The 16,222-nt window shown below is 40.4% G+C and overlaps 1 protein-coding gene across 2 annotated transcripts in view; it reads left to right on the top strand.

Annotated features, from left to right (window-relative positions):
* Window positions 1-673: 673 nt before the first annotated feature.
* Window positions 674-16,222, top strand: part of PCSK5 (proprotein convertase subtilisin/kexin type 5) — a 227,494-nt gene continuing 211,945 nt past the window's right edge. For both annotated transcript variants that reach the window (XM_066568788.1, XM_066568789.1), the window contains exon 1: window positions 674-1,339. In XM_066568788.1, coding sequence (XP_066424885.1) covers window positions 1,142-1,339 — 198 coding nt within the window. In that variant the 5' untranslated portion in view covers window positions 674-1,141. The remainder of the gene's footprint in view (window positions 1,340-16,222) is intronic.

The following is a 16,222-nucleotide window of genomic DNA, read 5'->3' as shown; positions in this document are numbered from 1 at the left end:
TGACTGGGTCTGCAACACCAATCCTCTGCCAAAGCAGCAGCCACCCAGTTTCCTTTTTTGAAGGTGGCGACCACGGACTGACGGGTTGCATTAAAGGACGATGTATGTGAAGCGCAGCCAGCAAACGGGCATACAGTGGCTGCCGGAGAGGCAGCTGTGGGGCTGTTCCTGTCCTGCCTGGTAGCCGAGCAGTTTCTCCTGGGACGGCAGGCCAGGACAGACCCGGTCTACCCTCACAGTGAGGGAGCGAGTAGAGCCCCGAACAGCTGGGGCTCTCCCCTGGCCCCTCCTCGCCCGGGGCGCCCCCCGGGCGCAGGGCCAGGAGGCCGCCGCCGGTGCCGAACACGAGGCCTTGCCGCAGGCCTCGCACCTCGCCGCTCCTGCTGCAGCCCCGCCGGCGGGGCGGCGGCCTCCGGGCCCGGCGGGGGGACAGAGACAGCGCTCGGGGGCGGCAGCTGACGAGACCAGCAGTAGCCCGGGGCCCAGGAGCGCGGAGAGCAAGGCAACCCGGCGCCGACTCGGCTGCCATTTCCCCTGGCCTTCGGCGCTGCGGGAGCGAGGGCGGGGAGAGGAGGCGGAGGAGAAGGAGGAGGGAGGGGAGAGGGAGGTGGCCGAGTCGGAGTGCACTGAGGCTCCGAGCTGCCAACACTCACACATCGCCTGCCGCCGCAGCCGCGCTGCTCCCGGATTCCGGAGAGAGGGAGCGAGTAGAGGCGAAGAAAAGCCAGACGCGGGAGAGGAGGCAGAAGACCGCTGGCAGGGGGAAGGAAGTCAGAGAGGAGGGAAACGTAGAGAGAGGGATAAGGACCCCTCCTCCCCGCGGAGAGACGACTTCCCATGTAGCTAGGGATAGAGGGGGAAGCTGGCGCTCAGGAACAGTGAGAGAAGCTCTCACAAGCAAGTTACTTAATCCCGGCAGAGCGGCGGGAAGAGGGCACAGCAGCAATCACTGATCAGAACCACTATTCCCAGCCCCTCATCATTTAACCCCCGTGTGGTTCAATGCACTACTCCAAGCTCTTCCTAGTTTCTTCCTCGGGCTAACTTCGGAGGACGTACCGCCGGAGCGGCCCGGAGGGGAGGACAAGGGCCTCGGAAGAAGGAAGGAGAAGTTTTGTGGGGGTTGCGTGCAGAGGAGAAGATGGGCTGGAAGCGCCGCTGTTGCTGGGGAGGCGGAGGCGGCGGGGACCTTCTCTGCCGGCTCACCCTGGTGCTGGGGTTCCTGCTGCCCGCCTGCAGGACGCGCCTCTACACCAACCACTGGGCTGTGCGGATAACCGGGGGGCTCCCGGAGGCCAACAGGATAGCGAGCAAATACGGATACGTCAATATAGGACAGGTAACGCTAGTCACAACTACTTCCTAGCGGGCACCGCCGCTGCGGCCGACCTGCGCCGCCGGGGCAGGGACAACGACGAGGGCAAGGGACGGGCGGCCCCGCGGCCGCTGCCCGAGCGCGGCCCCGCCGCAGGCCCCGCCGCCGCCGCGGGGCGGTCAGCGGAGCCGCCCCGGCTTCCCGTCGCGGGCCCCGGGAGGTGATGCGCGGGGACAGGTATGCCGGAGAGCTTGGGGTCGTGGCCGTCCCCTTCGAAGCCAGGTGTGAAACGGGGCGCGGGCCAGGGAGCCGCCCGCAGGGCGGGAGGGGGAGGGCATCGCCGGGGGGCGTCCCGCCGCGGCTCTGCGCGCCGCCTCGCTGCGGCTGAACTTTGCGCTTCGCGGCGGACAGCCTCCGGTGTTCCCTTTCCGAGTTGAAAAGTGCTGGTACAGGACGAGCTCGTCCTGCTGCGAGCGCCGGTCTCGCCGGCAGCCAGGACGTGGCAGCCGCGGCCGCCGGCTGGGCGCGGAGGGCGTCCCGACCCCCGCGCTGGCGGGGCGTGCGGAAGGAGGCGGTGGCAGGGTGTCCCGGAGCGGCTGCCAGGCGGGCGGCTGCCCGCGGCGTTTCGTGGGGAAGGAGAGCTCACTGGTGGCGCCGAGGCCACACCTGGGCTTGGCTCGGTCCAGATATCACCACGTCAGAAAATTCTTGGATACAATCAGGTTCAGAAACTGCAAGTTAGCAAACACCTGGTTCTTACTGGATCCCATCACACTGAAAAATGCCCCTCTTCTACAATTAGGCACAGTTATCTTTGAGATGTCCTAACATCACTGCTTCTTAAGGAGTTTATACTCAGCGTTCTAGGCTTTCCTCGTAGTTATTCTCAAAACCCAAGTTGCATATGTCGGGTTTACAAGGCGAGTGCCTACAAAATAAACAGTCCTGTTGCATGCTTGGGTGCAAACATCCAAGTACATTCTTTGTAGACAGTAGTTTATTCTACATGAATTGAAAGGTTAGAAATGAACATTTACAGGTACAGAAGGCTTCATTTTGTACATGAGATTTACAAAAACGCAGCTGTGTTTACACTCCAGGCGTTTCATATCAACCAAATCAAAGTAAGACCTGATTATTATTGTGTTTTAAAAAGGGTTCCCACTTACTACATCATTGAATCAAAAGTTTAAAGTACATCTCAATGTTCCCACTCATTGCAAGCCTGAATAAGACAGCTGTGTGGTCAATTAAGATAAATAATTTACATGAGAAAAGCTGGAAAATGTCACTGGGGTAGCACAAAACATGATGTGTAAGGATGCAGTTGCTTAGAAAAACTGAGTATCAACTTCTCTCGTGGAGCACTTAAGCAGGCAGGCAGTACTACTTCCAGCTGGAGGCACTAAAATCTGGGAGGAAGATTGCATGTCAAAATTGAAGTACTACTTTGGAACTAAAGTTTAGGAATCAAAACTTTTTGCATCAGTTTTCTTTTTAATCTAACACGTTTTATGCTCAAGATTCCTATCTGGGCTCTTATAGTGCCAAAATTAGCAACAGCTAATTAGTGTCAGCTGCAGGATGCGCCTTTCCCCATTTTTTCTTTTGTCAGGCTGGCTGGTCAGCTCAGTGCCTGCCTTTTTGTACTTTGCATATGTAAGCCCCATCTTGAATTAAGGAAAGAATGTAGTAAGCCTCTGTTGTTTCTTATGTGTCAGTAAGTATCTATATACAGAAAGTATCTATATACAGATATGAAATATACAACTATGGATAATATAGATTAGATATACAGATGAGAATGAGAGAAAATAGAAACTATAAGTTATTGAAAGCTGGAGAATATTTTATTAGGTATACGGATGAAAAAAGATTAGACTGTTGTCTAGGTAAAGACGGGTAAATGGAGTAAGGTATTAACTTTTGGAGAATGAGAATCAGGAACAGTTTGGACAGAAGAGGTGGACTTGCCCATAGTGAGCTTTTTTCATAGATTTGGAAAAGCAGGAAAATATTTCATACAACACAGGAAGTGCAAAAGAAGATAAGAACGGGGCATAATCTTCTGGTTATTACTGAGTGACAATTGCAATAGCAATTAAAAAAATTATTTTGTGTGAGATGTTGAAAGATATTTTCTTAGGTGAATATGCTCTGAAAACAAGAGACACCACTAAGCAGAATTTTCTCATAGAGTTACACAATAGGCATAATGTTTTGGTTGCATTAAATTTATGAGCTCATCTTTAAAAAGAAAGCGCAAAAAGCTAAATGAAAATTCCACTGCAGCTGGTCCAAAGGACCAACTTACAAATTATCCAGAAAAATAACCTATTTAAAATATTCAAGATAAGAAGTAGTGAAACTGTACAAAAATGAAAGTTGCAAACCAGGAGCGTTCTGACAACAGCAAATTGCATTATTAGAGCTGCAGGAAACAGGGGGAAAGAGGGGTTCCAGGGGGCCTGTTTCCACTGACTATTCTGTTAATTTTGTGTTTGTGGAAAAATGGCATTGAAAGGTGCATAAAGTTGATCAGTGGAGACAAGATGGTAGACCCAGGAAGGCTCTGAATTGTAAATACTGGCTAACATCCCTTCTCCCAGATTTTGTTATTTAGTGCATTCCTGGTGACGGGAGGAATTTAACTTACTGTTTTTTGATGCTGGTGTGATTTGGAGAATATCCAGTTGAGTCTTGAAATACCTCTTCAGTAATTTTCATTGCCATAGCAAACCTGCAATGGCTTGCTAAATGACTGGACAAGTCAATCAGAAATAGATGGCAGAAGGGGCTGTTAAAAGAGGCCTTGAGATGATGTGCTGGTGAGCAATTGAGAACTCTTTCTCTCACAGTTTCTGGTAAACTTTTGTTGCTCTCAGACTTCTGTAGTCTTCGTGTCTTACTATAAAAACTCAAAGCTTTAGCTTCTCTATTCATTGAATAGAGGAATTTTCCATTAATTTTTAGGGAACACAGCACAACAGAGAAAGACTCCTCTTTAACTCTATGTTTTTCCAGGCTACATGTTCTGTTTCCTGTTTCCTACAAATTGCTCTGACATACTTCTTGTTTATCTTGTATTTCCTGTATTATCAATGAGAGATATGTCTTCTGTGTTTTACTGGACTTTAAAATTATACAAACATGTAATATCAGGACTTAAATGCATACAGTTGACTTCTTTCCCCCTTTTCCAATGTAGGTTTTTCTGACTTACCCTTGAAGTGCAATTAGTAGTTTCTCTAGCATGAAGAAGTGTTGCATAGTTCTTTTTGCACAGGTCTTCTAAGTCCAGTGGTCTGGACTTGTGAGCCCTCTGGGGCTGTGATAAGATAGACTAACATAAAGCAGCCAGGGAGTTGTTCTAAGTTCCACGCTGGATGGAGCAATTTGGGCTATAGTGCATCCCCAGCACCTCTTTGCTGGCTTGTTTTCTATTTTGCAGTAGCTACACAAAGCAGACCTTACCTTGGGGCAAAGTATCTGTCACTGACATTCAGGAACATTTCTTTCATTGTTGGCAGCTGTCAAGGGTTAAACATACTGTCTGTGTAGCATTTTGTACAGTTGGTTTAAATATTGTGGCTATTTGCTGTCATCAGGTGCCAGGAGTTTCTTGTTCAGGCAGTGGATTTTCCGTTAAGGTTGAGGAGCACAGGAAAGAGAAACAGTTGGTACCCCAAAGGTGATGGAAGAATGGAAGAGATAAAGATATCTGTGGTTGCAACAAGGGAGAGAAATGCTGCAATAGTAAACTTCAGATCCTGTTCTTCCTTTCTTCTTTCTTAATTCTAGGTATGAGCTGAGGATGGGTGAGTACTTTCCCACATCACATCTTTTTTCTCTTGATGGTATTCGTCCAGGAATTTTACCTTTTTGATCTCTTCCAGAATTGAGTAGCCTATTCCCTGCTCTATGCAAGTGACTGTCCACCCGATCCCTATAATTTTCTTCATACAAGGAATAGACACTATTAGCCAAAAGGCACGTAAGTGTACTCAGCTTGAGCTGTGTCTCAGGAATCACAGTAAGATAAATAGATCTGGCTTTCTAAATAATGTAAATGCTGATATCACTTGCTGGTAAGTGTTTTGTGGTGGGTTTGTTTGTCTGTTTGTTATAACTGGGAGTATTGTTTGAAGCCAGCAGATCACACAAAAGTTTATTAAATAATATTTCAAACCTGTTCATTTCAAACCTGACATTCTTTTGGGTGTCACAGAGAAGATGTTGTGTAACATGGTCAATTGATAGAAAGAATGGGAGGAATGGCTGTTTTTCATTTTCCAAATCTACTCCTGATGGAAGGCAGAAGTAAATTTTGCAAACTAAGTAGTTCAAATTGCAAGACAAGGAAGCAGTTAAGGAAAAAAGGAACTTAATTTGAGATAAAAAGCCTAAACTAAGGTGGTTGTCTTCAGCAAAGGAAGGAGTTTGCTACCAAAAGTCTCCACCACTTTACAAGGATGACTCAAAAAAGCAAGATGATAGGCCTTTGTGTAAAATTCAAGTATCTCATAATATAGATAGATAATAGAAGAATCATACCTCTTAAGAGCCTGTATGCTCACAGTATTGCAACAGAGTATGCCTTACTAAAATTTAATAAGTTTAATGAAGTCCTGAGTACTAAGGATACAAGTATCAGGACAATGGTATTAAAAGAATTGAAGCTAGGTGTACTCTAAGTTATATGCATATGCAGATATTTTTACATATCTGCATCTACAGATATGTAAAAATATACCAAGGAAAACAGAATTTTCTCTTATACATAGGAGGAAAAAAGTGCATTAAGGGGTAGTACAGAATAATCACCGGGAGATAACTATTTGGAAAATGTAAGTTTGGAAAAAATTTTTTTGCAAATGCTCATAATGCCACAGAACCAGTACACCTGAACACATTGTAGTCTACAAAGGGTATACCATGGCTATTTCTTCATATTTAGTGGTAGTTTTCTCATTTCTGCAGTTAAAAATGGGAGGGAGGAGGGAGAGAGACCAGCTCGTAGTTCTAGTAAATGTGAGCTTTTCATTAGGAGGTGGGTGAAGAAAAGGAATGCTTTCTGATCATGCATGCAATCTAGTAGCATTTGTGTGTTGTTATAAAATGAGGGAAGATGATAATCTTGTGTAACAGTATAGTGGTCAAACTACAAATTATGCGATGATTTTTTTTTATTTAAAGCCCTTAGGCAAGCACAAACTAAATTATATTTTTAATAATAACAAGTAGTTGCAAGCCAATTTACAAATGACAATGTTTGTGCAAACTTTCTCAATCAAAGTGCAGGAGTGGACCAGACTTAAATGAGTTAAATGGAAGAACTGGAAGAAATCTGTAAAATGTATTGATGTAAATCCATGGTTCATGATACCTCTGGTATGACAGCAGTCATGTCTGGTATGACAACCTCTGACTGACAATGGCTAAAGCTGTAGAAGTGAAGGGCGAGAGGGAAATCACTGTAGATCGGTTTGTCTACTGTAGTGCCTTTAAGGAAAACCAGCTATGCCCACATGTTTCCTGGCAGATATGTAACCTGTTTTTGAAGGTCTTCAGTAAGGAAGTTCCACAGTATCAATGAAGCTAGTGGTTTTAGTGGTCTCTTATACTCTTTGCCCTGGTGAAGTCAAAACTGTATTAGTCTTTCTGGAATGCAAAGCTGGTGTTTCTTGTTTCTCTATGAATGTAAAGAGTAGCAACATCAGAAAAGTTGTAGCATTTCCCTCTTCCAGACTTTTATGTTTTCCATCCAAGTTCAGTCCTTTCCTTTGTTTTATGTCAGTGAGGCCTTTCACTGACCAGTCATGCTGTTTGACTCTAGTCTTTCTAAGATGATCCTCATATTGAGCGAGGAGCTGCCAGAGCATTACAGCTGAGTACAGCATAAGGATTCCTTCAGCTGTCCTCAGGAAAGCACTCCTATTTATGTAACCCATTATGGCATTTGTCTATCCTGTAGCCATATGACATTCTTGACAGAGTTCAGCCTGTGATCTGCTATGGTTCACAGGTTGATTCTGCCAAAGTGCTAGCCCATTGTTCTCCAATCTGAATTTATTCAGTAGGTTGCTATTTATTAGGTGTAGTACTTTGCTTATGCCTTTGCTAAATGTTGTACTGCATTTCCAGACGATGTGTTACGGTTTGTTTTGAATTCTGTTCCTGCCCCTCAACATACTAGCATATAATCTCTGAGTCTTTATGTATCTTAGTAGGTGTCTTTTCTGTGCTAGTATTCAGGTCACTAGTTGAAATATTGACTAAAACAATTTCAAGAGGAATTCTAGCTGGTAATTGTTTGCTGCCCTGCTGTAATAAATAGATAAGTCTTATGAAGTTTTGACCTACTGTTCCATAGTTTAATTCTGTGCCCTACTTCACGAATTTGGTACTATTACTCAAGTAGTACTTGAAGATAGATATAGTTTTTATTTTGCGAAGTATCTACTCAAAATAAACATAAATAATATAATAAATATAAAAATCTGAAGAATATTGGATTGGACAGAATCATGAGTGATATGTACCTTAAGGTGTTCATAAGTAGATTTTTAACGCCAGTTGTAAAAGTGATTTCTTTTTCCCCCAACTTACAGACTAAATTTAGTCACAGCCAGTGTTATATATCTGCTCTTGTGCTTCATCTGTCTCTGTGACATTTTCAGGGTCAGCCTTTATTTTGCTTCTGTAGCTTCTGGTTTCCTATTAGGAGAGAGAAGATAGACCTCCCACTCCTACAGTCATCATAGTTGCTGTGATTTGATTGATATGTGTTTGCCTTGACCAGAAATTATGTCTTGCTTGTATACAACCACCCCACTCCTTTGTACTCTTTTGCCATAAATAATGCTTATTGTCAGGTAAGACATTTCCAGTGTCCTATTTTCTTGTTTTACAGCTATGTTCTGTGGTCTGTGATTGACCAGTATACCTTTTTCTTCTCCTCCAAATAATCAATTGGGAAATCAGCAAGTGGGGAAATACATGTCAACCATATCATGTGGTACTCTTTGTCACCTGCCAAACACAGGAAAAGATACGATCAAACAGAGTCCCGCTTGCCAATGATACATACCTTAAGACAGTAAGTGTTTATTTGGCAACATACTGGGCTCAATTTGATTGATATTTCCAGAATGAAAAACTGTTTGGAATGAAATATTGGCAAGTCCAGCAGAGTATGAGAACTACAGAATGAAGTCCTGCCAGAACAGCTTGTTGTGGACATTCCTGTGTATTACAAGATGTTGCACAATGGAGGTGAGATTATAAAAAGCATGGTAATCAGGCAAGAGGAAATATACAGTTCTAAACAAATAAAGAAAGAAAAAAATGTATGCACAGACTTCCAAAGAGAAGAAACCTGATCCCAAGGGGGATGGCATGCTTTTTAATAAGGGATAGCCATCAGGCCCATCTTTGCTCCAGTTACTTTTTTTTTTCCTTTTTGTTTTTTTTTTCTTTTTAGGATGTTTCTGTGCCAGCAGGGAACAGGCATCACTTAGGTTTGTGTTCTGGGGTCAGATTGGAGTTAAGAGATGCTGCAAGTCACAGCTAAAATGTGTGCTATATATTTTATTCAAACTAGAACAAAACCAATAGGTTTTGTGTAAGAGTGCTTAGAAGGCAGTGTAGTGTTACAGAATAGTGCTGCGTCTCTGAAAGTCAATTAGAATTAGTTAACTAGTTGTCCTTTTAGAAATATATAGTTTAATCAGTGGTAGCATGTAGTGATACTGAAATCAGCTTGAAAATAAACTTTCTAATACAATTTGAAGTGTTAGAATGCAGGCATTCTTTATTACAGTGCTGGACACCTTCAGAGGATTTTTCCTCCATTTCAGTGTGTGTTGTGAAACTTGACAACAAGGTCTTTATTCCATCATGATCATACATATTCATTAGAATGTACTTCCTAGCTAATACATATGCTTTGCTTCTCCTAGAACCAATTTACAGGCCTCCACCCCTTACTAGAAGTTGTTTGATGGTCCTCGAGTGTTAAATAAAAGGGTCTCTGGTGGTTGTATTCACTGAGTGCCCCCAATATTGTAAACCTTGCCTGGAACTTCTCTGAGGGCATGTGCAGTTGGTTCTTGTAACTTTGCCACAAATCCTAGTAGGTTCCTTATTATCTTTTTATCCACTGGTTCAAGCTATGTTTAGCATCCTGTATGCCTACTTTTACATTCTTTTATCTAATTTGCTAGTTAGTCTTTAAGCTATATTTTGCAATTTCAAGGGAACTGAATTTCCATTCTCTGTGTTGTCTGTCAGTAGTTTCCCCTCTGGACAAACCCAGAGAATATTCCCTTTTCTTTTAAGGAGCCTTTCTTTGTGGAACAAACACATGTCTTAAAAACAGACAGGAAAGAAAATGCATGCTGTGTTGCACCGTTAAAGTATGACATCTAGGGCATAGAGAAGTAGATCCTATAACATTTTGTTCACCTGAGCACCCTTATTGAAATAGCCGTAAAAGGATGGAAGGCTGATAGAAGATCTGTCTAGATGCCACTACCATAGGCATGGGCAGCGGTTTTATGTTACTGTCCTGTTCAAAGAAGAACAAAACAAGCATCCAGTGCTTCTCCCTAACACTGCCTTCAGCTGTTTTCAGATAAGGAGTCTGCCTGAACTGGATGTTGTTTCTGCATGCTTGGAAATCTGCAATGTTTGCTGTGTCCAGATTCTTGTTCAGTCTTTGAAATGAAATGAAACCTCTAGCATCCGCAATATTCTGTGGCAAGGATTTTCAAAGTTTGCTACTCTTGTAACAAACTCTTTGCTAACACTACTCTTTTGCTTGTTACTTACTAGCTTTGTTAGATGGCTACTGATAGAGGTGGTGAAAGATGATTTTTGTCCACTCTTACACCATACTTGGTTTTTTAGACTTTGAATATTTTCCTCTAAATTATGTTGTATCTAGGCTGAAAGGTCTTAGTTTACTTTTTGTTATTCGTCATAAAACTTCTGGTTTACCAAATTTTTGTCCTTTCTTCTTTTCCTACTTGGAAACTTTTTCAGATCTCCCTCTGAACAGAGGGAACTAGAGCTACATAGTATTTAGTGTGAGAAAACCTTGCATTATTGTCATAATGCCATGTACTCTGCTTTATCCTTCATATATGATAACTAATGTCTAGTATGTAATTTACTGTGGGGACTTCTACTGAGCTGAGTTCCTGTGGATTAGTCTGCCATAACCTTGAGATTGTCACTCTTTAATAGTACAGTACTGGGCAGCTCTGAACAGTTCTTTTTAGTGTGACATTCGTTTTGTACATAAGTTAATCTACTTTTGTCTGTACCGGATTTCATTTGATATTGTTGTCACTCAGTTTTGCAGGGTCTCTCTGGAGTTCATGCACAGTCAGCTGTTGCAGTTTTTACATCTGACATGGCTGATTTCTACACCTCATTGCTCACTCTTTTTTCCCATGCATATTTTTTGTAATGAAACAGTGTAGCTTCCAGAAGAGATTCTGCAATTGAACACAACAGAACTCCATCTGGAACCTCCACTCATTGCAAGAAGCTAATTGCTATTTAATAAAAAATTAACTAATTTCTCCTAAGCTTTGCTTTCAGGTTTTTTTTTTTTTTGTTCTTTTGATTGCTTACTTCTGCGAAGACCTTTTGCAATGGGTTCTTAAATTCTTAAAACCTGTGGACAAAAGACATTGTCAAAGACTTTTGGAAGTTCAACTAGAGTGTATCTATTCACCCATCTCTATCTATATGTTTGGCCTCTTTTAATAACAGCAATAATTTGTAGGGCACAATTTTCTTCTGTTTAACTATTTCCAAAGCAGTGACTTTCTACCCAAGTGTCCCTTAATTATCTTATTTCTTAGTTTCTATTCATTTTTCTAGTAGCGACTTGTAGCCTCATCTCACATCTCCTTTTAAAAGTTGACATCACATTTGTTACGCAGCTGTTCTGAAAAGTGAAAACTGTTAAAATGAGATTTTCAATAACTTTAATTTACTGAGTGTTTTTATTCAGTTATTCCACCCATAATCTTTCAACGTTGTGAACTGCAGAATGTCAACTATTGTATCTTGAGTAACTGAGCTGAGCTGAACAGAGGCAAACAAATCAATCAAACAGTAAAGTTTGAAAAAAATTGGATGCTTTTGTGGATATGCTATGCTCCAATGATCCAAGCATAAATTAGCAGCTTTAAGCTGGGGAAGTGCCCCTACCCCTCTTGGAAATTAGTAGACCCCTTCCCTGCAGGATTGGGCTGCAGCATAAGCTGTTTTTTCATGAGCAACTAAGCCTCATCTTGCACAACTGGCAGTTTTACCAATGGGGTGTAGAGTGAAACTAATGCAGATACATACAGAGTAGATGTATGTAAAAGCAGATTAACTTCTTTTGTTTTTAAAGTATTATACTCCATGAAGTATTCATGAAGTAGCAGTTTAATAAAGACTCAGTAGTCTCTTAGTAAGAACATTGAAAATGTTTTTGCATGTACCCAAGTTAAATCAGTAAGGTTGACAGACTAGATGTATTCTGTCACCACCACACAACATGAGCTCCAGCCCTAGCTAGAATGGCAGTATTAATTGTGATATTCTGTACAGTTTTCTTCCTTGCTCCTTTGTAAACAAAATAATTTGCTTTCCATGAATTGAAAGCACAATATCAATAGGATTTTAGCCATACCTAATTGAAATAAAAGTTAACCCCTGGAGGATACATGTATGACAATATCTGGAATTGCTTTGACACTTCTGACATGTGCCCATCACCACATCCTGTCATTACTCCTTTCTGCCTGTCTGATCAGGCTGAATGTTTTCTTCAGCTTGGAGTAGTTTAGATTTCCATTGCCAGTGAACAACACACCCCTACCCACAGTCAGTTTTAGATCAGTGCAAATCATAAAACCATCTTCTCGAATTAACAGAGTTGCAGAGCTTTGTTTTCTACTAGAGTTAACTATTCTCTGACCCAAAAGGGCCCTGGACTCTGTTGGCATCAATAAATGGTTCTACCATTGCAACAGACTGCTCTTTTGGAAGTTTTCTTGTATATAACTGCCATTCCAATTGTGTGAAATTTGAGCAATTTCCATTTCTTGCATGGAAAATAGAAATATTAATCTGACAAACATTACTGCACAGTGAGCAGTTCTAGTGGTGATTGAAATTTGTGTAGTTATGCTGATGTTTCTTGTCTTGTAGGACTCGGACACAACGTTTCAAAATAGAAATGAAAATCCATTTATAAAGAAAAATATATCATTTTATCCAATGCATTGTTGTCATTTTAGCTATCTTTTTCCTATTTCAGTAGTTTGGTATCAATATCAATGTATTAAATAAATGTAGAGTAGAAACTTTTATCCTTTCTCCAAGAAAAAACACTTTCAGGCATTCTCTCAACCCTGAGGTTGTAAGATTCAGCTTTCCAAATGAGAAGATCACCAAGGAATGTACTTAATATGTGTGAAATAGATAGGATCTGAGAGCTGTAACTTTTTTATCATTATTTTTAGTAAATTTAGATGTTTTGTAATGAATCGAGTATCAGATCTCTTTGGCTTGTCTCTGTAGTGTGAAGTAATTTGGAAGCTTAAGTTAGTTCTTAGCTTAATGAGATTAACTACACTCAATCAAAAATATGGGCCTTGCTGGGGTCTAGGTTAAAAAAGGTTTAAGTGTAGTTACCATTAAATACAATAAAAGATTCCAGTGAATCCAGTGAAAGCTTAATTGAATCTTCTAGCATTTTTAAAAATGGTACAGCAGGAGAGCCATGTATATCTGAATTAATATCATTTTTTGTATCACTTTTTTTGTCTGTTTATTTTATTATTGTGATTGCAAATAGCAACTTTACATGGAATATTGCAAGTCTGTGCTAGACATATGCTATGCTAGAATAGAGTTTCTCGGTATTCTGTAATACTTCTCAAATCCTTACTAAATGTTACTTATGATTATGTAGCTGTTTTATTTCGTACTATATTTGAATGCTACATGGCACAAATTTTTTGGTCTCATTTACTCACTTGCTTTTTGTTTTGGTGTATCTTTAGATGCTGTCAAAGAGAATTTTTTGTTTGCTTACTATTAAACTGTTACATGAACAGGTGTTCTTCTAGTTGTCTTATCAAAGTCAATGGGCTTACATGCAGAGACATAAATAAAGAATACTGACAAACCTAACTTTTACACAAAAAAAAAGTGTAAACTTTTTAAAGTATAAGCAATAATCAAGTAAAATAGGTGAATATGTCAGTAACCTGGCGTTCTGGACCAGTTGCATTCTTCTCTGTATTTGGTTAAACATGTTGTACAGAGTGGAAGATACCAGATTTTGCTGGAGTACAAAGCTGAGGAAGTGTGATCTAGGTTAACTGTATAAGAGAGTTGGATTTACTGCCTACACACCCCACATAGATGAACTTAACTCAGTCTTAGATATTCCCATGAGTCACTTCTTTATAACTCTTTGGTAAATTATATCGGTAATAGAAGAGGAAATTGCTTAAATCAAGTCTCATGAGAAAATCAGTTCAATGAAAACATTGTACTTCCTATGACCAGTAAGAGCTGAATTCAGGTTTGTAAGACAAAGTACAGCATGAAAAGGTTTATTGCTGGCAATATAAATGTTTGCTGTAAACAGTATGACTAGTGTAAGTCACCACATTAGTCATTTTGAATGGTATAAATTCCCTTGCTATTAATGTGCTTAGGAGTTTTATATTGATTTTTAAATAACTGGATGCAGATATAACAGTATTTCTACTGTTGTAGAAGAACTGCCTGGTTCTTAAATCTTTTACTCATGCAAGTAACTCCATTAGGTTAGACTGCTCTTGATTTCTACCTTTGAAATTCATTAGTTTCAACAGTTATTTTTGACTTGCAGTTTTGTAAGTGAGAAGGTACTTGATCCCATGGGACTGAGTAGATGTTTACAAGTTTCAGGACAGGGATGATGCCTATGAAATATTTCAGAATCAAGATTTAAAAGGAAATGAATATGCACATTGTTTGTTGTGACAATTTTCTTGCAGTAGTTAAAAAAATAAAACCTGTTAACTAACCCTTATGCTGTTCTCATGAATGAAGTAGCCTGGTCAGAACTTTGTCAAGCCTCATTCTTATGCTTTATTATAATTACATGTATGACAGCAGAGGTGAAGAAACAAACACATAGCTAGTAATGTATGGTATACGGCAGTTCTATTTGTTACTCCAACAAACATTCATGTCACTGCATGAGTATGCATCCTCATTTTACATTTGTTTTGTGATGCAATATAAAATAGGATTGGAAGTCAATAAAATAGAGGCAAAGCTCACTTCAGTTAATGCAGTATATAATTTAGACATTTTAAATTACAGATTATTGAGTTAGGAAAGGGAAAAAAAAGATTTCAGAAGGCAGTGGCAGTTTAGTTGACTCCTCAAAATTAAAGGTTAAAGGTATTTGTTTCCTTTTTGATGGCTTCATCAAAATGATGACTGAGGTACTGAAACAAACATGACCATATTGCCTAACAGCTTCTTTGCAGATAAAAAATATGTTAATATGTTTGTTATGTCTTGAACTTTCAAATGCATGATGATTGCATTGAAGTTGCTTTAAATACTGCAGAGGTTACTTTTGTTTGTTCAGCATAATAAAAATAAGGTTTGTTTCACTCCTTTTTACTTGTAGAAACAAGGTGGTGACTCACTGGGGTTCACAAAAAGGGTCATAAACTACCAGTTTATATTACATTGGTTTTTGTGTTGAAAAGAAATTATAGAAAAGATGAATGAGAATGAAGGAAATAATTTATTTCTTTTGAGCATTTTAATGAAAAATGTTATGTTGTCTGGAACTGCAAGCCCATGGTCACAGGTTTGCTGTGTAACATTGCATTACTGTATTTGACTGGGATGAGAGCTTCCCAGTTCCTGCAGTGCTCATGAGGCAAAGCTCACAGTTGCAGTTATTAATGCCTGTAATTACTGTACTTGACTTTTAACATTTCACATGACAAATGTGGAAATGGCTTTCTTCACCATCTCCCCCCAGATGTTTTAGGCTCATATATCTGTTGGAGTCTACAATTCATAAAAACCCCTCTACCACTGTCTGTCCAATAATAAAGGACCTGTGTTCATTAATTTTTAGCTATTTTTTGAACATCATTCTAATAGTCACAACCTGTTTATCAGTCCTAGAGAAGGGGTGGCTGAAACCCTTACCAACCTTCAAAGAAATTTTACAAGTACTGTAGGGACATTTTTTTCAGTCTAATGCTTGAACAATCAACACAGTGCCCAATATATCTTCAGCTTCTCTCTTTTTATTCATTCTTAACATCTCTGAGGGCATATCTGTATGCCCTCATCTATAGGGAAGTGTTCAAAGGGTACCAACACACAGCACAGCTCAGATATTGTCCTCCCATAAAGACTGATGCATGTTTTTCTCAGAGCTGAAGCTACAACAGAGAAAGGTAGGGGTCAAGCTCAAGCTCTACTTGTGTCATAACTTTTGCAAAGAATATGTATTTACTGAGGGCTCCTGTTACCTGCAGCATGGAAGGCTTTGCTGCTCATCCACGTAGGACTCAAACATCATTTTCACAGTGTCTTTATTCAGGCAGCTTTTCTTTGGCTTTATTTACCTGATGGGTGTCTTTGGGATTTCTCTTTTTGTGATTTGGCTTCAATTTTGCTTTTTTACCTGCACTTTTAGAAGTAGCACCATTTTAATTAAATGTGATCAAAGCATTAATTTATTTTAAAAAAATCAGTTAACCTCTCCCACTTTTCAGAACTCAGTAAGGCAGAGTTCATAATTTCAATAACAACAGGATTTACACAAACATAATCTAAAAAAAGTTGCTACAGTCCTGTTTGGAA

This window comes from Molothrus aeneus, chromosome Z (genome assembly GCF_037042795.1).
Source record: "Molothrus aeneus isolate 106 chromosome Z, BPBGC_Maene_1.0, whole genome shotgun sequence".
NCBI lineage: Eukaryota > Metazoa > Chordata > Aves > Passeriformes > Icteridae > Molothrus > Molothrus aeneus.
This window is presented reverse-complemented; position numbering and strand designations above follow the sequence as displayed.